The sequence below is a fragment of the Bacillus rossius genome, chromosome 3 (genome assembly GCF_032445375.1).
Source record: "Bacillus rossius redtenbacheri isolate Brsri chromosome 3, Brsri_v3, whole genome shotgun sequence".
NCBI lineage: Eukaryota > Metazoa > Arthropoda > Insecta > Phasmatodea > Bacillidae > Bacillus > Bacillus rossius.
The window spans coordinates 115319491-115332156 of record NC_086332.1 but is presented as its reverse complement, the minus strand read 5'-3'; the positions used below and the strand labels follow the sequence as shown (position 1 = coordinate 115332156).

At 64.3% G+C, this 12666-nt stretch overlaps 1 protein-coding gene across 4 annotated transcripts in view; it reads left to right on the top strand.

Annotated features, from left to right (window-relative positions):
* The window catches only part of LOC134531178 (apoptosis-resistant E3 ubiquitin protein ligase 1), a 404465-nt gene that overhangs the window by 258617 nt on the left and 133182 nt on the right, over positions 1 to 12666 (top strand). For all 4 annotated transcript variants that reach the window (XM_063366812.1, XM_063366811.1, XM_063366814.1 and 1 more), the window contains exon 8: positions 2426 to 2637. In XM_063366812.1, coding sequence (XP_063222882.1) covers positions 2426 to 2637 — 212 coding nt within the window. The remainder of the gene's footprint in view (positions 1 to 2425; positions 2638 to 12666) is intronic.

Below are 12666 nucleotides of genomic sequence, written 5' to 3'. Positions count from 1 at the left end.
ACTTCCGGAGGTGACCGAGGTGGGCGTAACGACAACAACATCAGTTGTTGCGCCGAGGGACGACCACTGCGCTCTCTACCGGCGGGCACAGAAAGCTGCATAGAATCGACTTTTACTGGACGCGAGTTGAAAGCAGAGGGGATTATGGTGCAGCCGGTGCTGCTCTCTGGCGGCCTAAAGGGGAAAGTAGAGGGAGGTTAGCAATGTCGCCACCAGGTGTCGCTGGTGTTAGCTCCACTCGCTGGCGATAAGTGCAGATGGTACTATTTCTGCCACTAGATGACGTGTGTGGTCTATATTTGCACATATTTTTTCTGTGGCAAATCGTCCTTGAAGTAGGCCACTGCCTGGCGAGTTCACGTCAGGGCAATAATCCTGGACTAAATTCTGAGAACCAAAGGGTGTAATTGGGGGGTGAGGGTGGACAAAAAACGCGAGGCTGGGAAAGAGGGTCCACGAGATACTCGGTCGTGCCGAGACTCGCTGGGCTCAGCGGGCCTCTAAGAAATAGAGCTTGCAAGCCAGAAGCTGCTCTATGCAAATTAAGTCATGTAGGGAATTAATATTACAGACCCCGGGCGTGACTGCAAGCGGGAGAAATGTCATCCGGACTGCTAACGTCATCTTTAGAATTGAAAAAGAATCAGATTGGCCCCTGAGAAAATGTGCCTCGGGACACTGCAGCAAAGTTTAGCGAAGTAGAGTACACCATCCTAACAAAGTGTAAATCACCCTTTTATAACCAATTTTTATGAATAATTAAAATTTCCAAAAATAATTTAACATTATAATAAAAGTTTTAAAAAAAAGTGCCAAAATACCTCATTCCGGCACATAACATTATAACTAAGGCTAGAACACTTACCTTTATTAAATATATTATGTACTTATTATGCCTCTAATATAGATTCATTTATAAGTCTTTTATATTGTATGATCCAAATTAGAGTACATTTGCCTTACCAGGAACAATATAAATAAATCTTAACAGTAGCAAAATAGATAAAATACAACCTAAATTAATATATTATAACTGATACATAATATCAACAGTAATTTCAAAAGTACTTACTTATAAGAAAAGTCTGACGTGCCAGAAGTTTTGGTTTTGGTTTTTTGATGGAATTTTTTGGTTAAGTTGAAGGATCCTCTAAGATTTCTTTATCGTAAGTCCTGTTTATTATGACGGAAGTACAATTTAAAAATGAAATATGTAAACGCTGATGTTTAAAGTGGATATCCGATTTGATACTTATTGAATCCTATTAAATATCTTTAAAAAAATTTACGCATCCATTAAAGGACCTCTTCTTAGAAGACTTTAAACCTGAAATTTAGAGAAGCGGTGCATTTTAAGACAGTGGGTCTATTTTTTGTCATTAGCCAGCACGATAAGCTTTAAAATGAGGTGTAAATCATGGAATTTTATAAAGGAATAAGGGAGATCTTGTGGACAGACCGAAAAACAGGCTAGAGAAATAATATATAAGATGATTAACAAATTTGGTAGTAAATTTATATTATTAGAAAATAAATAATTTTTCCCTTCTCGATTATAATAATCTTCTATACATATTAAACTACAGAAATTAATCTTATAAACTATTAAACAAAATATTAAAAAATTAACATATCTATTAATTTAGTAATTTCAGTCCATATTATTATGTCCTATTTTTTCTTTTAAACTAGATGTTATTTTTCTGTAATCTTATATTTACTGACCATTGTCATTAAAAATCATAGTATTTAGTTTCATTTTGATTTTAATTCTATACTTTATGTTGTAAAGTTTGTTTGTCTAGGTATTCTTGTTTTTTCATTATTGGTTTTTATTCCTGTCTTTGTTATTGTGTTTATGTATGGTATCTACCACTTTGGCTCTTCAGATGTAGTTATACATTAAACCACTTGATAAATAAATATAAATAAAATTAATAAAAATCTTTACTAAAATTTTATTTGAACAGTGTGTTTATATAAATTTCAACTTTTAATTTTTTTTTTGTTCTAAAGCTGCAGTAAATAATTTTCATGCACATTATAATTTACCCCGTAACACTGAATACAGAATAATTGTAAGTTTGTAAACCTGAAACAAATTGAAAACAAAACATGAGTTTGCGAAATGTAGATTCACTCCAGTAAAATGGTGACTTGCAGTATAAAATTTTTATTCTTTCGGGCATAAGTCACGAGATTTTCTTAATGAAGGACAGCATTTTTTCCCAGGAGGAAGGGATGTGGAGGAGATAAAACCATTTTCCTTCCTTCTGACCACAAGTTGCACTGGATAAAACAATGTTTTGAAGGGAAAAAAATGAAACGAGGAGGAATGAAAGTTTGTGAGCACTTCACCAGTTTCTAGATACACAAGTGAACAGTTGCAGAGTGGTTATCGGCTGGCTGTGCGTGATGTCGCCAGGCAGCGACGCGGCGCTGGTGCAGAAGAACGTGGCCTCCAAGAACCACAACATCTGCTACGAGGCGCGGCTGGTGGGCGTGCAGGGCGAGACGCTGGCCAAGCCCAGGAAGGTGTTCTGCTACGTGTCGCCCAAGCAGCTCACGGTCAAGGAGTTCCTGCTCAAGTTCATCCCCAAGAGGCTCGTGACGTTCCGCCTGTGTCCCTCCACCAAGGTACCGGCCCGCAGGCCCTCGTGGCCCTCCGCCTGTGTCCCTCCACCAAGGTGCCGGCCCGCAGCCCCTCGTGACGGTCCGCCTGTGTCCCTCCACCAAGGTACCGGCCCGCAGCCCCTCGTGACGGTCCGCCTGTGTCCCTCCACCAAGGTACCGGCCCGCAGGCCCTCGTGGCGGTCCGCCTGTGTCCCTCCACCAAGGTACCGGCCCGCAGCCCCTCGTGACGGTCCGCCTATGTCCCTCCACCAAGGTACCGGCCCGCAGGCCCTCGTGGCGGTCCGCCTGTGTCCCTCCACCAAGGTACCGGCCCGCAGCCCCTCGTGACGGTCCGCCTGTGTCCCTCCACCAAGGTACCGGCCCGCAGCCCCTCGTGACGGTCCGCCTATGTCCCTCCACCAAGGTACCGGCCCGCAGGCCCTCGTGGCGGTCCGCCTGTGTCCCTCCACCAAGGTACCGGCCCGCAGGCCCTCGTGGCCCTCCGCCTGTGTCCCTCCACCAAGGTACCGGCTCGCAGGCCCTCGTGGCGGTCCGCCTGTGTCCCTCCACCAAGGTACCGGCCCGCAGCCCCTCGTGACGGTCCGCCTGTGTCCCTCCACCAACGTACCGGCCCGCAGCCCCTCGTGACGGTCCGCCTGTGTCCCTCCACCAAGGTACCGGCCCGCAGCCCCTCGTGACGGTCCGCCTGACCCTCCACCAAGGTACCGGCCCGCAGCCCCTCGTGACGGTCCGCCTGTGTCCCTCCACCAAGGTAACGGCCCGCAGGCCCTCGTGACGTTCCGCCTGTGTCCCTCCACCAAGGTACCGGCCCGCAGGCCCTCGTGACGGTCCGCCTGTGTCCCTCCACCAAGGTACCGGCCCGCAGGCCCTCGTGACGTTCCGCCTGTGTCCCTCCACCAAGGTACCGGCCCGCAGCCCCTCGTGACGGTCCGCCTGACCCTCCACCAAGGTACCGGCCCGCAGCCCCTCGTGACGGTCCGCCTGTGTCCCTCCACCAAGGTAACGGCCCGCAGGCCCTCGTGACGTTCCGCCTGTGTCCCTCCACCAAGGTACCGGCCCGCAGCCCCTCGTGACGGTCCGCCTGACCCTCCACCAAGGTACCGGCCCGCAGCCCCTCGTGACGGTCCGCCTGTGTCCCTCCACCAAGGTACCGGCCCGCAGGCCCTCGTGACTGTCCGCCTGTGTCCCTCCACCAAGGTACCGGCCCGCAGCCCCTCGTGACGTTCCGCCTGTGTCCCTCCACCAAGGTACCGGCCCGCAGCCCCTCGTGACTGTCCGCCTGTGTCCCTCCACCAAGATACCGGCCCGCAGGCCCTCGTGACGTTCCGCCTGTGTCCCTCCACCAAGGTACCGGCCCGCAGGCCCTCGTGACGGTCCGCCTGTGTCCCTCCACCAAGGTAACGGCCCGCAGGCCCTCGTGACGTTCCGCCTGTGTCCCTCCACCAAGGTACCGGCCCGCAGGCCCTCGTGACTGTCCGCCTGTGTCCCTCCACCAAGGTACCGGCCCGCAGCCCCTCGTGACGTTCCGCCTGTGTCCCTCCACCAAGGTACCGGCCCGCAGCCCCTCGTGACTGTCCGCCTGTGTCCCTCCACCAAGATACCGGCCCGCAGGCCCTCGTGACGTTCCGCCTGTGTCCCTCCACCAAGGTACCGGCCCGCAGCCCCTCGTGACTGTCCGCCTGTGTCCCTCCACCAAGATACCGGCCCGCAGCCCCTCGTGACGTTCCGCCTGTGTCCCTCCACCAAGGTACCGGCCCGCAGCCCCTCGTGACGGTCCGCCTGTGTCCCTCCACCAAGGTACCGGCCCGCAGGCCCTCGTGACTGTCCGCCTGTGTCCCTCCACCAAGGTACCGGCCCGCAGCCCCTCGTGACGTTCCGCCTGTGTCCCTCCACCAAGGTACCGGCCCGCAGCCCCTCGTGACTGTCCGCCTGTGTCCCTCCACCAAGGTACCGGCCCGCAGCCCCTCGTGACGGTCCGCCTGTGTCCCTCCACCAAGGTACCGGCCCGCAGCCCCTCGTGACTGTCCGCCTGTGTCCCTCCACCAAGGTACCAGCCCGCAGCCCCTCGTGACGGTCCGCCTGTGTCCCTCCACCAAGGTACCGGCCCGCAGGCCCTCGAGACGCTCCGCCTGTGTCCCTCCACCAAGGTACCGGCCCGCAGCCCCTCGTGACGTTCCGCCTGTGTCCCTCCACCAAGGTACCGGCCCGCAGGCCCTCGAGACGCTCCGCCTGTGTCCCTCCACCAAGGTACCGGCCCGCAGGCCCTCGAGACGGTCCGCCTGTGTCCCTCCACCAAGGTACCGGCCCGCAGGCCCTCGAGACGCTCCGCCTGTGTCCCTCCACCAAGGTACCGGCCCGCAGCCCCTCGTGACTGTCCGCCTGTGTCCCTCCACCAAGGTACCGGCCCGCAGCCCCTCGTGACTGTCCGCCTGTGTCCCTCCACCAAGGTACCGGCCCGCAGCCCCTCGTGACGGTCCGCCTGTGTCCCTCCACCAAGGTACCGGCCCGCAGGCCCTCGAGACGCTCCGCCTGTGTCCCTCCACCAAGGTACCGGCCCGCAGGCCCTCGAGACGGTCCGCCTGTGTCCCTCCACCAAGGTACCGGCCCGCAGGCCCTCGAGACGCTCCGCCTGTGTCCCTCCACCAAGGTACCGGCCCGCAGCCCCTCGTGACTGTCCGCCTGTGTCCCTCCACCAAGGTACCGGCCCGCAGCCCCTCGTGACGGTCCGCCTGTGTCCCTCCACCAAGGTACCGGCCCGCAGGCCCTCGAGACGCTCCGCCTGTGTCCCTCCACCAAGGTACCGGCCCGCAGCCCCTCGTGACTGTCCGCCTGTGTCCCTCCACCAAGGTACCGGCCCGCAGCCCCTCGTGACTGTCCGCCTGTGTCCCTCCACCAAGGTACCGGCCCGCAGCCCCTCGTGACGGTCCGCCTGTGTCCCTCCACCAAGGTACCGGCCCGCAGGCCCTCGTGACTGTCCGCCTGTGTCCCTCCACCAAGGTACCGGCCCGCAGCCCCTCGTGACTGTCCGCCTGTGTCCCTCCACCAAGGTACCGGCCCGCAGCCCCTCGTGACTGTCCGCCTGTGTCCCTCCACCAAGGTACCGGCCCGCAGGCCCCACGAGACGCTCCGCCTGTGTCCCTCCACCAAGGTACCGGCTTGCAGGCCCTCGTGACTGTCCGCCTGTGTCCCTCCACCAAGGTACCGGCCCGCAGCCCCTCGTGACTGTCCGCCTGTGTCCCTCCACCAAGGTACCGGCCCGCAGCCCCTCGTGACTGTCCGCCTGTGTCCCTCCACCAAGGTACCGGCCCGCAGGCCCTCGAGACGCTCCGCCTGTGTCCCTCCACCAAGGTACCGGCCCGCAGCCCCTCGTGACTGTCCGCCTGTGTCCCTCCACCAAGGTACCGGCCCGCAGCCCCTCGTGACTGTCCGCCTGTGTCCCTCCACCAAGGTACCGGCCCGCAGCCCCTCGTGACTGTCCGCCTGTGTCCCTCCACCAAGGTACCGGCCCGCAGCCCCTCGTGACTGTCCGCCTGTGTCCCTCCACCAAGGTACCGGCCCGCAGGCCCTCGAGACGCTCCGCCTGTGTCCCTCCACCAAGGTACCGGCCCGCAGCCCCTCGTGACTGTCCGCCTGTGTCCCTCCACCAAGGTACCGGCCCGCAGCCCCTCGTGACTGTCCGCCTGTGTCCCTCCACCAAGGTACCGGCCCGCAGCCCCTCGTGACGGTCCGCCTGTGTCCCTCCACCAAGGTACCGGCCCGCAGGCCCTCGTGACTGTCCGCCTGTGTCCCTCCACCAAGGTACCGGCCCGCAGCCCCTCGTGACTGTCCGCCTGTGTCCCTCCACCAAGGTACCGGCCCGCAGGCCCTCGTGACTGTCCGCCTGTGTCCCTCCACCAAGGTACCGGCCCGCAGCCCCTCGTGACTGTCCGCCTGTGTCCCTCCACCAAGGTACCGGCCCGCAGCCCCTCGTGACTGTCCGCCTGTGTCCCTCCACCAAGGTACCGGCCCGCAGCCCCTCGTGACGGTCCGCCTGCGTCCCTCCACCAAGGTACCGGCCCGCAGCCCCTCGTGACTGTCCGCCTGTGTCCCTCCACCAAGGTACCGGCCCGCAGCCCCTCGTGACGGTCCGCCTGTGTCCCTCCACCAAGGTACCGGCCCGCAGGCCCTCGAGACGCTCCGCCTGCGTCCCTCCACCAAGGTACCGGCCCGCAGCCCACGTGACGGTCCGCCTGTGTCCCTCCACCAAGGTACCGGCCCGCAGCCCCTCGTGACGGTCCGCCTGTGTCCCTCCACCAAGGTACCGGCCCGCAGGCCCTCGTGGCGCTCCGCCTGTGTCCCTCCACCAAGGTACCGGCCCGCAGGCCCTCGTGACGGTCCGCCTGTGTCCCTTCACCAAGGTACCGGCCCGCAGCCCCTCGTGACGGTCCGCCTGTGTCCCTCCACCAAGGTACCGGCCCGCAGGCACTCGTGACGGTCCGCCTGTGTCCCTCCACCAAGGTACCGGCTTGCAGGCCCTCGTGACGGTCCGCCTGTGTCCCTCCACCAAGGTACCGGCTTGCAGGCCCTCGTGGCCCTCCGCCTGTGACCCTCCACCAAGGTACCGGCCCGCAGGCCCTCGTGGCCCTCCGCCTGTGACCCTCCACCAAGGTACCGGCCCACAGGCCCTCGTGACGGTCCGCCTGTGTCTCTCCACCAAGGTACCGGCCCGCAGGCCCTCGTGGCCATCCGTCTGTGTCCCTCCACCAAGGTACCGGCCCGCAGGCCCTCGTGGCCCTCAGTCTGTGTCCCTCCACCAAGGTACCGGCCCGCAGGCCCTCGTGACGGTCCGCCTGTGTCCCTCCACCAAGGTACCGGCCTGCAGGCCCTCGTGACGGTCCGCCTGTGTCCCTCCACCAAGGTACCGGCCCGCAGGCCCTCGTGACGGTCCGCCTGTGTCCCACCACCAAGGTACCGGCCCGCAGGCCCTCGTGGCCCTCCGCCTGTGACCCTCCACCAAGGTACCGGCTTGCAGGCCCTCGTGGCCCTCCGCCTGTGTCCCTCCACCAAGGTACCGGCCCGCAGGCCCTCGTGACGGTCCGCCTGTGACCCTCCACCTTGGTACCGGCCCGCAGGCCCTCGTGACGGTCCGCCTGTGACCCTCCACTAAGGTACCGGCCCGCAGGCCCTCGTGACGGTCCGCCTGTGTCCCTTCACCAAGGTACCAGCCCGCAGGCCCTCGTGACGGTCCGCCTGTGTCCCTCCACCAAGGTACCGGCCTGCAGGCCCTCGTGACGGTCCGCCTGTGTCCCTCCACCAAGGTACCGGCCTGCAGGCCCTCGTGACGGTCCGCCTGTGTCTCTCCACCAAGGTACCGGCCCGCAGGCCCTCATGACGGCCCGCCTGTGTCCCTCCACCAAGGTACCGGCCCGCAGACCCTCGTGACGCTCCGCCTGTGACCCTCCACCAAGGTACCGGCCCGCAGGCCCTCGTGACGTTCCGCCTGTGACCCTCCACCATGGTACCGGCCCGCAGGCCCTCGTGACGCTCCGTCTGTGTCCCTCCACCAAGGTACCGGCCCGCAGGCCCTCGTGACGGTCCGCCTGTGTCCCTCCACCAAGGTATTGGCCCGCAGGCCCTCGTGACGGTCCGCCTGTGTCCCTCCACCAAGGTACCGGCCCGCAGGCCCTCGTGACGGTCCGCCTGTGTCCCTCCACGAAGGTACTGGCCCGCAGGCCCTCGTGACGGTCCGCCTGTGTCCCTCCACCAAGGTACCGGCCCGCAGGCCCTCGTGACGGTCAGCCTGTGTCCCTCCACCGAGGTACCGGCCCGCAGGCCCTCGTGACGGTCCGCCTGTGTCCCTCCACCGAGGTACCGGCCCGCAGGCCCTCGTGGCGTTCCGCCTGTGTCTCTCCACAGAGGTACCGGCCCGCAGGCCCTCGTGGCCCTCCGCCTGTGTCCCTCCACCAAGGTACCGGCCCGCAGCCCCTCGTGACGGTCCGCCTGTGTCCCTCCACCAAGGTACCGGCCCGCAGGCCCTCGTGGCCCTCCCCCTGTGTCTCTCCACAGAGGTACCGGCCCGCAGCCCCTCGTGACGGTCCGCCTGTGTCCCTCAACCAAGGTACCGGCCCGCAGGCCCTCGTGGCCCTCCGCCTGTGTCTCTCCACAGAGGTACCGGCACGCAGGCCCTCGTGGCCATCCGCCTGTGTCCCTCCACAGAGGTACCGGCCCGCAGGCCCTCGTGGCCCTCCGCCTGTGTGTCTCCACAGAGGTACCGGCCCGCAGGCCCTCGTGGCCATCCGCCTGTGTCCCTCCACCAAGGTACCGGCCCGCAGGCCCTCGTGGCCCTCCGCCTGTGTCTCTCCACAGAGGTACCGGCCCGCAGGCCCTCGTGGCCATCCGCCTGTGTCCCTCCACAGAGGTACCGGCCCGCAGGCCCTCGTGGCCCTCCGCCTGTGTCTCTCCACAGAGGTACCGGCCCGCAGGCCCTCGTGGCCCTCCGCCTGTGACCCTCCACCAAGGTACCGGCCCGCAGGCCCTCGTGGCCCTCCGCCTGTGTGTCTCCACAGAGGTACCGGCCCGCAGGCCCTCGTGGCCATCCGCCTGTGTCCCTCCACAGAGGTACCGGCCCGCAGGCCCTCGTGGCCCTCCGCCTGTGTCTCTCCACAGAGGTACCGGCCCGCAGGCCCTCGTGGCCATCCGCCTGTGTCCCTCCACAGAGGTACCGGCCCGCAGGCCCTCGTGGCCATCCGCCTGTGTCCCTCCACAGAGGTACCGGCCCGCAGGCCCTCGTGGCCCTCCGCCTGTGTGTCTCCACAGAGGTACCGGCCCGCAGGCCCTCGTGGCCATCCGCCTGTGTCCCTCCACCAAGGTACCGGCCCGCAGGCCCTCGTGGCGTTCCGCCTGTGTCTCTCCACAGAGGTACCGGCCCGCAGCCCCTCGTGACGGTCCGCCTGTGTCCCTCCACCAAGGTACCGGCCCGCAGGCCCTCGTGGCCCTCCGCCTGTGTCTCTCCACAGAGGTACCGGCCCGCAGCCCCTCGTGACGGTCCGCCTGTGTCCCTCCACCAAGGTACCGGCCCGCAGCCCCTCGTGACGGTCCGCCTGTGTCCCTCCACCAAGGTACCGGCCCGCAGGCCCTCGTGGCCCTCCGCCTGTGTCTCTCCACAGAGGTACCGGCCCGCAGCCCCTCGTGACGGTCCGCCTGTGTCCCTCCACCAAGGTACCGGCCCGCAGGCCCTCGTGGCCCTCCGCCTGTGTCTCTCCACAGAGGTACCGGCCCGCAGCCCCTCGTGACGGTCCGCCTGTGTCCCTCCACCAAGGTACCGGACCGCAGGCCCTCGTGGCCCTCCGCCTGTGTCTCTCCACAGAGGTACCGGCCCGCAGCCCCTCGTGACGGTCCGCCTGTGTCCCTCCACCAAGGTACCGGCCCGCAGGCCCTCGTGGCCCTCCGCCTGTGTCTCTCCACAGAGGTACCGGCCCGCAGCCCCTCGTGACGGTCCGCCTGTGTCCCTCCACCAAGGTACCGGCCCGCAGGCCCTCGTGGCCCTCCGCCTGTGTCTCTCCACAGAGGTACCGGCCCGCAGGCCCTCGTGGCCATCCGCCTGTGTCCCTCCACAGAGGTACCGGCCCGCAGGCCCTCGTGGCCCTCCGCCTGTGACCCTCCACCAAGGTACCGGCCCGCAGGCCCTCGTGACGCTCCGCCTGTGTCTCTCCACAGAGGTACCGGCCCGCAGGCCCTCGTGGCCCTCCGCCTGTGACCCTCCATAAGGTACCGGCCCGCAGGCCCTCGTGGCCCTCCGCCTGTGTCTCTCCACAGAGGTACCGGCCCGCAGGCCCTCGTGGCCATCCGCCTGTGTCCCTCCACAGAGGTACCGGCCCGCAGGCCCTCGTGGCCCTCCGCCTGTGACCCTCCACCAAGGTACCGGCCCGCAGGCCCTCGTGGCCCTCCGCCTGTGTCTCTCCACAGAGGTACCGGCCCGCAGCCCCTCGTGACGGTCCGCCTGTGTCCCTCCACCAAGGTACCGGCCCGCAGGCCCTCGTGACGCTCCGCCTGTGTCTCTCCACAGAGGTACCGGCCCGCAGGCCCTCGTGGCCCTCCGCCTGTGACCCTCCACCAAGGTACCGGCCCGCAGGCCCTCGTGGCCCTCCGCCTGTGTCTCTCCACAGAGGTACCGGCCCGCAGCCCCTCGTGACGGTCCGCCTGTGACCCTCCACCAAGGTACCGGCCCGCAGGCCCTCGTGACGCTCCGCCTGTGTCTCTCCACAGAGGTACCGGCCCGCAGGCCCTCGTGGCCCTCCGCCTGTGACCCTCCACCAAGGTACCGGCCCGCAGGCCCTCGTGGCCCTCCCCCTGTGTCTCTCCACAGAGGTACCGGCCCGCAGCCCCTCGTGACGGTCCGCCTGTGTCCCTCCACCAAGGTACCGGCCCGCAGGCCCTCGTGGCCATCCGCCTGTGTCTCTCCACAGAGGTACCGGCCCGCAGGCCCTCGTGGCCATCCGCCTGTGTCCCTCCACAGATGTACCGGCCCGCAGGCCCTCGTGGCCATCCGCCTGTGTCTCTCCACAGAGGTACCGGCCCGCAGGCCCTCGTGGCCCTCCGCCTGTGTGTCTCCACAGAGGTACCGGCCCGCAGGCCCTCGTGGCCCTCCGCCTGTGTCTCTCCACAGAGGTACCGGCCCGCAGGCCCTCGTGGCCCTCCGCCTGTGTGTCTCCACAGAGGTACCGGCCCGCAGGCCCTCGTGGCCATCCGCCTGTGTCCCTCCACCAAGGTACCGGCCCGCAGCCCCTCGTGACGGTCCGCCTGTGTCCCTCCACCAAGGTACCGGCCCGCAGGCCCTCGTGGCCCTCCTCCTGTGTCTCTCCACAGAGGTACCGGCCCGCAGGCCCTCGTGGCCTTCCGCCTGTGTCCCTCCACCAAGGTACCGGCCCGCAGGCCCTCGTGGCCCTCCGCCTGTGTCCCTCCACCAAGGTACCGGCCCGCAGGCCCTCGTGGCCCTCCGCCTGTGTCCCTCCACCAAGGTACCGGCCCGCAGCCCCTCGTGACGGTCCGCCTGTGTCCCTCCACCAAGGTACCGGCCCGCAGGCCCTCGTGGCGCTCCGCCTGTGTCCCTCCACCAAGGTACCGGCCCGCAGCCCCTCGTGGCGCTCCGCCTGTGTCCCTCCACCAAGGTACCGGCCCGCAGCCCCTCGTGGCCCTCCGCCTGTGACCGTCCACCAAGGTACCGGCCCGCAGGCCCTCGTGGCCCTCCGCCTGTGTCCCTCCACCAAGGTACCGGCCCGCAGGCTCTCGTGGCCCTCAGCCTGTGACCCTCCACCAAGGTACCGGCCCGCAGGCCCTCTTGGCCCTCTGCCTGTGTCCCTCCACCAAGGTACCGGCCCGCAGGCCCTCGTGGCCCTCCGCCTGTGTCCCTCCACCAAGGTACCGGCCCGCAGGCCCTCGTGGCCCTCCGTCTGTGCCCCTCCACCAAGGTACCGGCCCGCAGGCCCTCGTGACGCTCCGCCTGTGACCCTCCACCAAGGTACCGGCCCGCAGGCCCTCGTGGCCCTCCGCCTGTGACCCTCCACAAAGGTACCGGTCCGCAGGCTCTCGTGACGCTCCGCCTGTGTCCCTCCACCAAGGTACCGGCCCGCAGGCCCTCGTGGCCCTCCGCCTGTGTCCCTCCACCAAGGTACCGGCCCGCAGGCCCTCGTGGCCCTCCGCCTGTGTCCCTCCACCAAGGTACCGGCCCGCAAGCCCTCGTGGCCCTCCGCCTGTGACCCTCCACCAAGGTACCGGCCCGCAGGCCCTCGTGGCCCTCCGCCTGTGTCCCTCCACCAAGGTACCGGCCCGCAGGCCCTCGTGGCCCTCCGCCTGTGTCCCTCCACCAAGGTACCGGCCCGCAGGCCCTCGTGGCCCTCCGCCTGTGTCCCTCCACCAAGGTACCGGCCCGGAGGCCCTCGTGGCCCTCCGCCTGTGACCCTCCACCAAGGTACCGGCCCGCAGGCCCTCGTGACGCTCCGCCTGTGACCCTCCACCAAGGTACCGGCCCGCAGGCCCTCGTGGCGCTCCGCCTGT